Genomic DNA, 13,111 nt, shown 5'->3' on the forward strand with positions numbered 1-13,111 from the left:
GCGAGGCCGCCATCTTGGCGATATAACCTTGAGCATGCCGTTTTGATCAGCAGCTGCCATTTCTCCACGCGCGATCACGCGTGAGCAGTTTGCTTTTCTCACGAATGTTTGTTTCCCTCAGAGTAAGGGCCTGATTACATGAGCCGGGCTGGCCCGGTTAGCCGGGCTGGCTTGGTTTGCCGAGATCTCGGCACGTCTGTTAAACGCAACAAAAATCAACTTCGCGATTACATGACAACTGGGCCAGCCCGGCTAGCCGAGATCCCGGTATCACGATACCGAGATCTCGGTTAGCCGGGCTGAAAATTTGCCATGTAATCGCGTTCACCGGGCCAGCATTAAATTTCTCTTCCGAGCACAATATCCGACGAAAAAACCAATGCTACTCCTTCTAAATAGGATGTAGCGGTAAAGTAACCTATCCAGCTGCATAAGTGCAAAACATTTAACCACCAAATTGCCGGAAAAAGGTGATCAAGATCATCAGTTGGTGAAAAAAACCCTTAAACATCATAGGGGGAATAAAAAAAGTGTTAACAATTTCCCAAGAAATGCCTTCTCCCATTCTTTACTATCCCTAGTCCTAAATAGGTTAGGTATGGCTTGAGAGGCTGAGTTAGAGATAAGTATGTGCGTCTGAAGTTGCTAGATGACCTAGATATTTTCTTTGAAATCTCCCTCCTACCCAGATGTCGTTCCTTGGTTGTGCGCGGTACGCCTGGGGTTGTGAGATTGGCAATACACGGTTCGCTTGGCACTGTGGGACTGGTGCACGTGCTCCTCCTTGTTTTCCTGCCTAACCGGAGGGAAGAGGGGGGGGGGGGGTACAAAGCAGCATTGAAGTAAGGCATTTATGAATGGGTTATTACTTCTCTTACCCTTCATACTCCCTTGGTGGTATAGCCATTGTTCTTAACCATGTATACCTGATTGAAAAAACGCTGACCCATAAAAAGTATAAACCATGAACAACACGACACAAATCTTTACCGGAAAATGGGAAAAATAACCATTGTCTTCGACAGAATAAACATGGCAGATTGCATAAATCTTGCTCTAAAGACTCAAAGAAAGAAAATATCTCGATTATTGATAAAAAAAATATTACTAAGCTTAACAAGGCTGTCCACTCAGGATACCAATAGGTCATATCGTTCATGGTTTATGCATTTTACGGAGTCAATGTTTCTTCAATTAGGTATAATCAGTATGTCCGTCCACGGACACATTGGAGACATTGTTGTTATAGAATGTGATGAGGAATCACGATTTTTCGTAAGTTCCTTCAGCAAGTTAATTTGCAGCTTTCCCATGGAGGTCAAGCCATTTTACTTGTGTTGCCTTTTGAGCAAGTACTGCCTTTTCGTTCCCACACTTTCTTTCCCATAGGTTAAAGTATTGGCAGGTATTTAGTTTTGCCTTCCACTGAGTTTTTTCTCTTAGGGTGTAGGTGCCTGGTGGTTGCCGCTCACTGGGTTGTCATGGTTACCATACACGCTTGCTGGCGGCTCCCACATAGACTCAGGCACCATCCCCGCACTCATCTATTGGCGATGAGTTAAGAGCAGTTTAACTGTATTTATCTTGATGAATGCATTCTAAAGGAATGATCAGCACTTGATTGCTCCAAGGTAATACAACCAATGTGTCAATTGAACAATAACAGATTCAGGTTTTGTATTAAATAGCCAGAAAAATCAAAATCAACATCATTCTCAGTATTATTGTTGTCAGTTCTGTCAAACTTCACCTTTGGTCAAGAACTCAAAGACATTTTGGTCTTGATGAATTTTACGAAAGTTACAAAAATTCGTAAATTTCATTATATTTGTTATTTTCGCAGATTTCACCGTAGCAAAAAACCCTAAATTTTGTAAAATTTGTAGTTAAATTAGTTCAGAACATTGTTGTTGAATACTGTATGCATGAGATGGGGTCCGGATAATCTGCAAGCCAGCGAGCCATGCAAGCCATTTCCGTTAGCCTAAATAGCACATTGGTTAGCCTACATAGCACTCCAGTTAGCCTAAATAGTACTCTGCAGGTTAGCCTACAGTTAGTTTAGGTACATGTAGCTTGCAGTTGGCCTTTTATTAGGATTTGGGATTTCTGGCTCGCATGGCTCGCATTCCTTACTGGCTCACATATTATCTCCATGAGATGTAGTCATTAAAATTACAACTTACCCTTTGAGGTGGTGGCTCTTTAGGCTCATCAGGTTCTGTAGAAAGAGACAATGAAACATATTAATTGAATGACTCAGTGGAAAACAAACATCGCCAAAACAACAAAAATTTGAAACATTGTCCTGTTTTTTTTTTTGTTTTTCAGAAATAACATAATTATGCAAAAAACTTGGTTTGTCCAGCCAGCATCTTCAGGAGTTTCTTTGTTTTATAATACAACAAAGAAACACAGACTGCAGAAACCAAGTTTTTTGCATATATATGTTATTTCTCAGAACGAAGCAAAAGCGAGCATCAATAAAACCAGGACTTGAGTCATTTGGCAATGTTCATTTTGAGGGGAAAAAACACTAACGCCCATTTCCCACCAAGCCCTTCAATTACATAATACACACTGTATGCTCTCATATTAGTATCAACTCATGGTTTAAAGACAATTTTTTTTTCAGGATCGCTCACTTCACTGCAGTGAATGACTTTTCCAAAACCATGACGTAAACATCTTGCAGATGTAGCTAGGCACGTCCTCTCTTGAAGATTTCTCACCCCCCATAATTATTTTGAAAAATAGCCAATTTTGCTGACGCAACAGACCAAATACCACCAATTTTCAACATTCCAAGTGAGGGAGGGGGGGGGGGGGAGAACTGAGACAGCCTCCTAAGAATGCCGGTCGCTTAGAATCCAACATTTTGTGGCAAGAGGATGGAACTTCGATTTCTTTCATACTTTTATGTTAGATAGGCTAGGGTATAACTTAAATCACTGTATAGTTCTTTCGATTGAATATCCTTTTATTTTAAAGAAAAATGCAAATAACAAAAATCCGTTAAAATCGTCATTTGAGGCGCTAAATTATTCATGACTTTTGCACGAGTTTGAGAGCCTCGCGTGCAAAAACAAATCACTCTACCGTCTTTTAAACACTCAAACCATAGTTAGCAATCTTTAAACATCTACTGAAATGATTTTGGGAAATATTACGTTGTTCTTTGTAGACAAAATAATTTTATTTCGAAGGCATACAATTCACTGCCGTAAAAGTACTTGGTAAATAAAATTAATTTTCACCATGTGCGAAACCTTCAAATCGTTTAAGCTTCTGGTGGTTGAATGTTAGAAGAATGGTGTATAAATCCCTGTAAAAATTTCTCCGGGCAAATGATTAAAAGCGACGTGAGATCTTTTCGAATTCGGTTAAATATGCAAATATTTGACCTTCCGCGGTCAACTTTGAAGTTACGGGTCAGAAATAATTTTTGTTCCGTGTTCCAAGTCCTAACCCATTTAAGACCAAATTAAGCATATGAAAAAAATATGTCATTTTCTAACCTTTATCTGCTGTAAAAGGTAGGTTCGAAGGCCATTTTAGCATGATTACGGCTCTTATCATTCGTCGCATCTGAGCTTCGTTTTCCTTCCGCGGTCAACTTTGAAGTTACGGGTCAGACATGAATGACATGAATATTTCAATCCGTGCACAAGTCTTAACCCATTTTGGGTCAAAATAATCACACACAAAAACATTATGAAATATTCTAACCTTAATCTGCTGTAAAAAGCAGGTCCGAAGGCCTTTTAAGTACGATTCCGGCTCTAAGCATCCGTAGTAATTTGAGCTTCGTTTGTGTAAGTATGTCATATTTAGTGGTCGAAATCCAATCTGTGATCAACTTTCGGCGCTTCTTGTCACCACTGCATCTTCTTCGATGGCATACACCGATTGTTATTATTGCCTCGTTAATAGTACACAAAAAAATAACATCTGATCGCTAAACGGCATGATGTCGGCGCTTACAGTAGCTTACAGTCCCATCTTGCAATGGGCCGTCTGTTCGTCACGCAATACTGTGTCATGGACATTTTTTTAGGGGGTGGTAGGCGGGTGTGGGAAAGGTTGAATATGCGGAAATGCTTGATTTAATACTTTATGACAAGTACGTACTCGAGCCAGCAACAACAACAACAACAACAACAAGTACAGTGATATCTTTTGGCAGACAAGACAAAGCACACGTACTGTCAGTTGATAAGCGTTTGGTACAGTGTAATGCAATGCAACTGTTCGCGAATTCGGTTGCTCGCGCGGGGTTGGTTGTAATACCGGGAGTGGAAGGAGGATATAAATCTTTACTAAACAAGTAGAGTTTTTAAGTAGTTATTCCCTTTTTTACTGTAAAACCGAAAACGAAGAGAAAACCGGGCTCGCGTCTATGTTTTTTGGGGGGTGAGGGAGTGGGAGCCGGGGGGTTCTTGGTTGGTTGGTTAGCAAAGTTTTATTTTTTTTTTTTACAAAGATACCTAACCAAATATCGCATGTCCTGTATAAATGGTTAATGATAGAAGTAACGATAAGTTTTGATTTTTTTTTCGTGATCGAGTGGCAACTTAATAAAAACATTGCATCGCAATTTCTTTTCGCCCTACGGTAAATCTGGGTGACCTGTGGCTTCGGGTGGTCATTCGTCAACCTGTAACAAAGTACTTTCTTGGGGTGCCGTTTTGAACATACTGTCGAATTCATGATGTCTAAATTCAACAATAACTAATTTGAAGTTTAAACGAAATTAAAACATGTTAAAAAAACTCAGTGCTAAAACTCTTTGCTAAAAAGGATCAGCAAATTGCTATGGCAATTCGGCGTGTGAAAAAATCGCCAAATTTAATTTAGTGGCTTCCTAAGTAAACAAAACCTTGGTCGTGCTAGTTATTGGCACCGTCTGTTTGCTTAAAGGCTGCGCGTGAACAATTTTTTCAAAGTTCAGTTTATTTCACTGGAAATGGAAGGTTGTTGTTCTTTTAAGGCCCTTGTTCGTGGAGTTTGCGGTTTTGATTCTAAAGATCGAAAGCGTCACACTGAAATCGCTCCTCTACTGTCGTGTGAGAAGGACATCAGCAGTCACAAGTCCCAGTATTAATTTAGTTTATTTATTTATTTAGTTTATTTATACAGGACATGCGATATTTGGTTAGGTATCTTTGAGAAAAAAAAAAAAAAAATAAAACTTTGCTAACCAACCCACCAAGAACCCCCCGGCCCCCACCCCCTCACCCCCCCCCCCCAAAAAAAAATAAATAAAAATAAAACATAGACGCGAGTTTTTCTCTTCGTTTTCGGTTCTACAGTAAAAAAGGGAATAACTACTTAAAAACTCTACTTGTTTAGTAAAGATTTATATCCTCCTTCCACCCCCGGTATTACAACCAACCCCGCGCGAGCAACCGAATTCGCGAACAGTTGCATTGCATTACACTGTACCAAACGCTTATCAACTGACAGTACGTGTGCTTTATCTTGTCTGCCAAAAGATATCACTGTACTTGTTGTTGTTGTTGTTGTTGTTGCTGGCTCGAGTACGTACTTGTCATAAAGTATTAAATCAAGCATTTCCGCATATTCAACCTTTCCCACACCCGCCTACCACCCCCTAAAAAAATGTCCATGACACAGTATTGCGTGACGAACAGACGGCCCATTGCAAGATGGGACTGTAAGCGACATCATGCCGTTTAGCGATCAGATGTTATTTTTTTGTGTACTATTAACGAGGCAATAATAACAATCGGCGTATGCCGTCGAAGAAAATGCAGTGGTGACGAGAAGCGCCGAAAGTTGATCACAGATTGGATTTCGACCACTAAATATGACATACTTACACAAACGAAGCTCAAATTACTACGGATGCTTAGAGCCGGAATCGTGCTTAAAAGGCCTTCGGACCTGCTTTTTAACAGGAGATTAAGGTTAGAATATTTCATAATGTTTTTGTGTGTGATTATTTTGACCCAAAATGGGTTAAGACTTGTGCACGGATTGAAATATTCATGTCATTCATGTCTGACCCGTAACTTCAAAGTTGACCGCGGAAGGAAAACGAAGCTCAGATGCGACGAATGATAAGAGCCGTAATCATGCTAAAATGGCCTTCGAACCTACCTTTTACAGCAGATAAAGGTTAGAAAATGACATATTTTTTTCATATGCTTAATTTGGTCTTAAATGGGTTAGGACTTGGAACACGGAACAAAAATTATTTCTGACCCGTAACTTCAAAGTTGACCGCGGAAGGTCAAATATTTGCATATTTAACCGAATTCGAAAAGATCTCACGTCGCTTTTAATCATTTGCCCGGAGAAATTTTTACAGGGATTTATACACCATTCTTCTAACATTCAATCACCAGAAGCTTAAACGATTTGAAGGTTTCGCACATGGTGAAAATTAATTTTATTTACCAAGTACTTTTACGGCAGTGAATGGTATGCCTTCGAAATAAAATTATTTTGTCTACAAAGAACAACGCAATATTTCCCAAAATCATTTCAGTAGATGTTTAGAGATTGCTAACTATGGTTTGAGTGTTTAAAAGACGGTAGAGTGATTTGTTTTTGCACGCGAGGCTCTCAAACTCGTGAAAAAATCATGAATAATTTAGCGCCTCAAATGACGATTTTAACGGATTTTTGTTATTTGCATTTTTCTTTAAAATAAAAGGATATTCAATCGAAAGAACTATACAGTGATTTAAGTTATACCCTAGCCTATCTAACATAAAAGTATGAAAGAAATCGAAGTTCCATCCTCTTGCCGTGAAATTGAGAAATTGTCTGATTCTTAGAGACCGGCATTCCTAAGAACACTGTCTGGGATTGTCTATAAGAATAACTTTAAGTTACATATATGTTACGAAGACTCCTGTGAAAGGGGTTTGAAAGTTGAGGACTTGTACTGTGTTGGGGATGGCATTAAGGAACCATAAAAAGGGGACCAGGAAAGAGGATCTGGTGTTTGTCCATGGGGGAGTTGTGAATAGCCGGGAGAAGTTTGGTGTAGGAGTATCAGTTTGCCATCCCAAATTTCATCTTCGGTAGCCTGCGAATACAGCCACCTCTCATACGCTCCCGCAACAAAGAGCGAGCAAATGAGAGGCGGCTGTATTCACAGGCTACATCTTCAGTACAGGAGGATATTTTGCTGTTTACTGATAAAATCTTCACTAGTTTACAGTGAATGTTTTATTTTTTTGTCTATAATTTTTTCCAGTGGAAGAATATTGGCCCTCGGTCTTCTCCACATGGACCTTGCTGGTCTTGGTCCATATTGTCAAGACCATGGGCGATATATCCCCTGTACAGCCCTTGATCGTGGTTAATAAGATGTGTGTATGAACTTACGAACACAATCCAATTCACAGCCAGTGTTACAGCATTTCAAGCCTTCAGGGCAGTTCGTGTCCTCTTGACAAAAGTTATCTACTTCGTCTGGGCATTCAGCTGGAGGTCCAAAGTCTGGACAGATACCGGGTGCTGAAACAAAGTAAAACATGGTTTAATTGTTAACAACTAACAGCTTAATCAGCGTCACAAGGTCATGCAGGGCTGCAAATAATAGTCAGTCATCGGACATGGACCGACCAAAGTTTGCTCCTGTCTGACGAAATCCCTGATGCTGTTGCATTCTTGTGTGGCAGAAGAATGGCATTCAGTGTGTGGGAACTTCATTTCTTTTATACGTAGTCTAACTAATATATGGTTAGAAATAGGTCCTCCTCTCTATTCAGCCACCCCCCCCCCCCTCTTCAAAAGCTCCTGAAAGGAAATAAGGTCCCCTTAGGGGCTTTAAATCATTTCACAGGGCTCGGCTGCAGTCACCCCAAAATGCAGACTGTGCAGACTGCAGACTGTTCAGACCGTGCAGACTGAGTACTTTTTTTAATAAACTAGTTCTAACTTTTACTTAAATTGACTTACATTATTCGATTCTAGAATTAAAAGATGAATGCCTTGTCTGTATACTATTAGCACATAATTTGACTGTCCTTACTACACTACAACCTGCAGTGTACATGCTAATCCCATATAGCTCTTAAGTTGTTTTCTCAATATTGTAGTGTCTAGATGACAAATGTTTAAAACTTAAGTGAACTGGTTGCCTACAAAATAGAAATGTCATTTATAATTACAGCTTCGTTTAAAACTTTTTCGGGGATTAAAATTTTGACGCTGTCTTCTCTGATTTGTGGTTTACTTCTAAGAGGGTTACCATAAACGCAGTAATTATGAAAAATGCGAGTTACTTTCTCACAACAAAATCTTACCTGGGTCCTTACAATATTGAACAAAAACATTCTTTCCCTGGTGACCGATAAAAAGTCGCACTTTCCTCGGCGCGGCGCGAATTAAAAAGTCAAGCATGCGCAAAAATTACATACACATTTGTTGTTTAAAAACAATTAAAATAGCCAATTACTTTACTTTCTCTGTTCTCCAAAACTGAACGATAAAAACTATAAATAAACTTACATGTTTATTTCTAAGACGGATACTGAAGAAGCATTTGTTTCCTTCGTTGCCAATTTTCGAGCGATGAATGATCTCTTGTGTTGTCACGCTATATGGCGTGACAGCAACCCAGATCGGAAAGCATTTCTGGAATGTCTCACATATCCTTCAAAAATAATAAAAACCCAAGAAAACTGCTCCTGTTTGAAGCACTCAGAACTTGAAACTATTTTAGCGTTGATATTTCTAGTAAAAAAAGTCATCTGATTAAGAAATCTAGCGGGGTTTTTTTACAATCCGTGATAGACCGTGTAAATGGTAAAGCGCTGACAAGTCACAAAGAACTATTGTTGTAGTCACGAATGCTCCCTCATGTGCAAAAAAGATGAAAAATAATTCTTCATTAGAAGTCCTTCCAAATGTTGTTATTCGCCTATCGACGATTAGTTTCGAGACGAAACTTTGATACGAAGAGACGAAGCTTTGAAGCTCTGATACCCATAAAAGATCAACTCGTTTCTGTCATCTTAACTTAAGTTGCCCTCGATATATGAGGAATACTGAAGGCGGCAAGACGTTTAGTGTAAGGACAATCAAAGAATGGAACTCGCTTAGCGCGGACTTAAAACGGAGCCCAAGTTTTCATTTTTTTAAGCGTTCTCTTTTTAAACAAATTTTAAATAATCAAATCCATACGCAATCATTCATGTAATTTTAATTCTTAATTGTCTTATTGTATTTAATGTTGTACATAGTTTTATCTCAATCTATTTTTAAAGTTTTTAACATTGTTATATTTCCGTAATTGTTATATTTTTGTGAGGGCCACAAGTTTATCAGTTTGATTACTGTCAGGTGTCACCCTCGTTAAATAAAGTCCTACTTACTTACTTACTTACTTTGCTTCCCCAGAAACCGTGCGCAGAAACCGTAATCACCTATTTGTTATGTTGGCCCATGTTGGATATCGCGTGTGAAAACCCGCTAGATGTTTGGCGTTTTAAAATGAAAGGTTTCAGCGCTTGTAATTGGACTGATAATCTGTAAACTTACTAAAGATTTTCATTTTTACGCACAGTATTCTTGACACCTTGAACTGAGTATAATGACCAGATTTGGAACTAGAAATCCCACGACTCTTGCAAACTTAACCTCTGCTCAGCGCATAACTGAGACATTCCCCAACCCCATTTGGGGTGTAAGCTGCAAAATCGAACGAGCATTCAGTTACAGAAATCTCTGAGAAAAGATTACATCAAATGTAGGTGTTCTATACTTGCACAAAAGAGCGTAATACAAAGAAGAAATGAGCTAAATCGAAAGATCTAGTCGACGCTTTAGACAATGAATTGACGATTGTTAAATAACTTGCAGTGTACTTACTCCCTCCGCCGCCACCGGGTTGTGCCAGAGCGTGACTCGTAAACATCAATAACAAAGGCAAAACAAAGATTGTGCGGGAAAGGGCCATGCTTGAAGGCTGCATAGATAGGTCAAACACTGTGCAAAATGCTCACAGCACTACACACAAGCGACAAGACCTAAATTCAGTACAGCCTTGAGAGCGGCCATAATACTGCGTTCTGCGCGTGCAAAGACAGTTCTGATGGGAAGCTATATCGAATGTCCTTTGTTCGACCAATGAATAAAGCTTTTCTTACGGATGCGGTTTTAGAAATTTCTAGACACCAAGATCGTCATAAGGTAACGCTTTCACTGAGCTGTTCGACTTTGAATGAAAGACCTACAGTTTACACTAACGACGAATTTTTTTTTCCTTCTTCATTCTTGATTCCTATTCATTGGTCCGACATTGGCGTCGAGTTTCAGTTTTTTTTAGAAGTAAAGAGCCGGATTAAAAAATGTAAATGATTGAAGGAGATAATTGATCTATAATGGAAATTATTATATTAACGAAAAAAGCCGTTTTTTAGTGCAGAATGCACTATTGTGATGGTTTGTTGGGGCTGTCGTCCGCTAAACCCCTAAACCCCTAAGACCCTAAACCCCTAAAGCGCTATGGTGTAAACTTTAAAGTGCTACTATGACCAAAATTTTTGTTTTTCTTTTCGTCTTTTTCTTAAGTCAATTTGTTCAATAAGGCTAAATTTAACTAGCGCCCTAGAATTTAGAACGTTGCGAGCGATATAAGCCTTGAAATAGCTTGCCGAAAATCGTGGAAAACCCGTCCGCCATTACTCGGACGTCCAAAGTGAGCCAGCGACTGTACTGAATAGCGGATTTACGCATGGGTTGGTTCGTGACGTCATATGTGCATCGTCGCTTCGAGCTTCGAGTGTTCCAAGAGAGAATATACTGAGAATTAACAGGGTTATAAAAGATATTTCTTCGACAAATTCTTCGTCTAGTTTGCCCGGTGGCGAAACCGAAGAGAGCCGCAACGAAGAGACATTGCAATTTAGCGGTATCGTTTCTTATGATGAGAATTTAAAGCCGTTTTCCGTCGGTCTAAAGGGCAATGTTTGTATGCATGAGGTTTTGGCGCTGTATGCCTACAACGAAGCATCGATCGAAGAAGCCTCGAAGAACGAAGAGGAACGTAATTAACGGCGATTCATGGACTACGTACGTTTGAATACATGGTATGATGAGAACAACGTAATTGAATAGTTAGGATAAAATGTCTGCAATGTTTGAATTAATAGAGCTGCAAATACATGTAGGTTGCTATTGCCGTTTGCGAAGGATTGAAATGATCTTAACTGTTGTTTTCATTCTTGTAATCTATCATACACGCCATGGGCATAAAATCTATCTCAGCTGTTTATTCCGAAAAAAGCTTTATAAACATCAAATAATGTAAAATTTATACAGAAAAATTAAAGTCAACAAGATGGTGCAGGTGATCAATGGATTTAGTTTCTTGAGTTTTATACAGTTTTACCTTCCTTGACTACGTATACAATACAGGTAATAAACCTTTTTAAAACTAAGTGTTTTAATGGGTAATAACACTTCAGACATCCAGCTTCAGCCAGCATTCAGTATTCCTGTTTCTTAAAATAAGAAAACCATTTGAATGCTGTATAGAGTCCTTCACTCTATTTACTGATAATGTTATGAAACTGGCCCACAAGTAGCAGCAAAACTGGGTAGAAGTAGTTTTTCTTATTCATTTCACCCATTTGTTTTCCTCTTGGCCCCGTGATTTTGTTTTAGTTATTTTTATCACAAGATGGGAACAAGTAAATAATGTTAAGGGTATAAAGTTTAAAGTTCATAAACGGGAACACCTGGACCTCGAACAAACACTGGGACCTTGAACAAACGTTTCCAGTTTTGAACCGGCATTTAAATGAAGCCCGCATTGAGTCGGGGTCTGGCGTCTACTCAAGAAAATATGGTATCATATGCAATATGACAGTGGCTCTTTCTAGAGAATATCACTGGCAGTACATTGTGCATCTGCAGTATGTGTATGTAATTGAGAGTTCAATTTTGGGACTAATCTTGTGTCAACTTAATGTGACTGTAAACAAGCCAGCTCCGAGTACCACCCTAAATAAACAGACACCCTATTGGAGACAGTTTTCTCCTTTCATAAGGGGTTAATTCCCATAAATGTGCTTCAAAATTGCTCCCTTGATGCAAAAAGGCAAAGTCTGCATGCAAGCCTACTTGCCCATCAGGCCAAAGCATATCTTGGTTTAAGTAGGATTAAGCAACCTGGATGAGATGGAAGTACAATTGCATCACAGGTTTAACCTCCCCACTCCCCCCACATACATGTAATGACACTGTTCTTGGCTCACACCTGAACAACTTGATTCAGAGTCTTGCACACTGACCATTAGGTCACCGCACCTAAATCAATACAACTACCCCATTACTATGACAACATTTTTGTGTTTTGCTGCAGCCGCAATGGCTGCAAGCAAAACACATTGAGAGCTGAAGTTTGTGCCGTAAGGTGTAAGTGCCGTAAGGTGTAAGTGCCGTAACAGAGGAGAAATCTGAACTACCGATGTCAATCAAATCCATGAACAAACAAAATCGAAACCAATGAACCGTAGCGCTGATCGCATTCGAAGTTACGGGCCAAAGTATTCGAACGCAAACCACGTTGGACACGTTGGAAAACAGAAAACCGATTTAAAAGTATATCGCATTGGGAAAGAAAACAAACTGTGGCGCGACCACTCCAGTTTTATGAGAAAATTATTCTGCAGTTTTCATCATTTACGAAAAGAGCGAAGACTTGGAACCTCGCCGAAGGTCATAAATATTTTCTCCAAAGGACCGGTTAGTGCACAGTTTGTAAACTTTCGCTTTGAAAATAAACTTACCCTCACCTTGTCTACACTGTCTACAGCATACTAGTACTGTATTAACTCTGAACTTCATATTTTAAAATAAAATGTATGAACGTGTAACTTGTCACGCAAAGACAGCTGGAAAGGAATATACCATGCTGGTAGGCTGCACCGCTAATTGTAGCTGTATTCGAGCTATATAAAAGACAGCTAGAAACGAATTAATACTAGTAACATCACAATGGGAAAGAAACTTATTCAGTGGTGCACACCGTCGAAAACAAAGAAATATTAAAGGAAGTTCTCATTCACCAGATTCACTGCATCAGATGCAACATTCGTCAGTTCGTGTTTAAATGCGTGGCGAC

The 13,111-nt window shown here is 39.3% G+C and overlaps 1 protein-coding gene across 1 annotated transcript in view; it reads right to left on the minus strand.

Annotated features, from left to right (window-relative positions):
- LOC144661318 (uncharacterized) overlaps positions 1-10,073 on the minus strand; it is a 67,269-nt gene extending 57,196 nt beyond the window's left edge. Inside the window, exons 1-3 of the mRNA XM_078522042.1 lie at positions 9,853-10,073; positions 7,363-7,494; positions 2,187-2,221 (exon numbers count right to left, since the gene is read on the minus strand). Of these exons, the coding sequence (XP_078378168.1) occupies positions 2,187-2,221; positions 7,363-7,494; positions 9,853-9,955 (270 nt within the window). The 5' untranslated portion in view covers positions 9,956-10,073. The remainder of the gene's footprint in view (positions 1-2,186; positions 2,222-7,362; positions 7,495-9,852) is intronic.
- Between the last annotated feature and the right edge of the window lie 3,038 nt (positions 10,074-13,111).

Source organism: Oculina patagonica, chromosome 7 (assembly GCF_052425735.1).
Source record: "Oculina patagonica isolate OP01 chromosome 7, crgOcupat, whole genome shotgun sequence".
NCBI classification, from domain to species: domain Eukaryota; kingdom Metazoa; phylum Cnidaria; class Anthozoa; order Scleractinia; family Oculinidae; genus Oculina; species Oculina patagonica.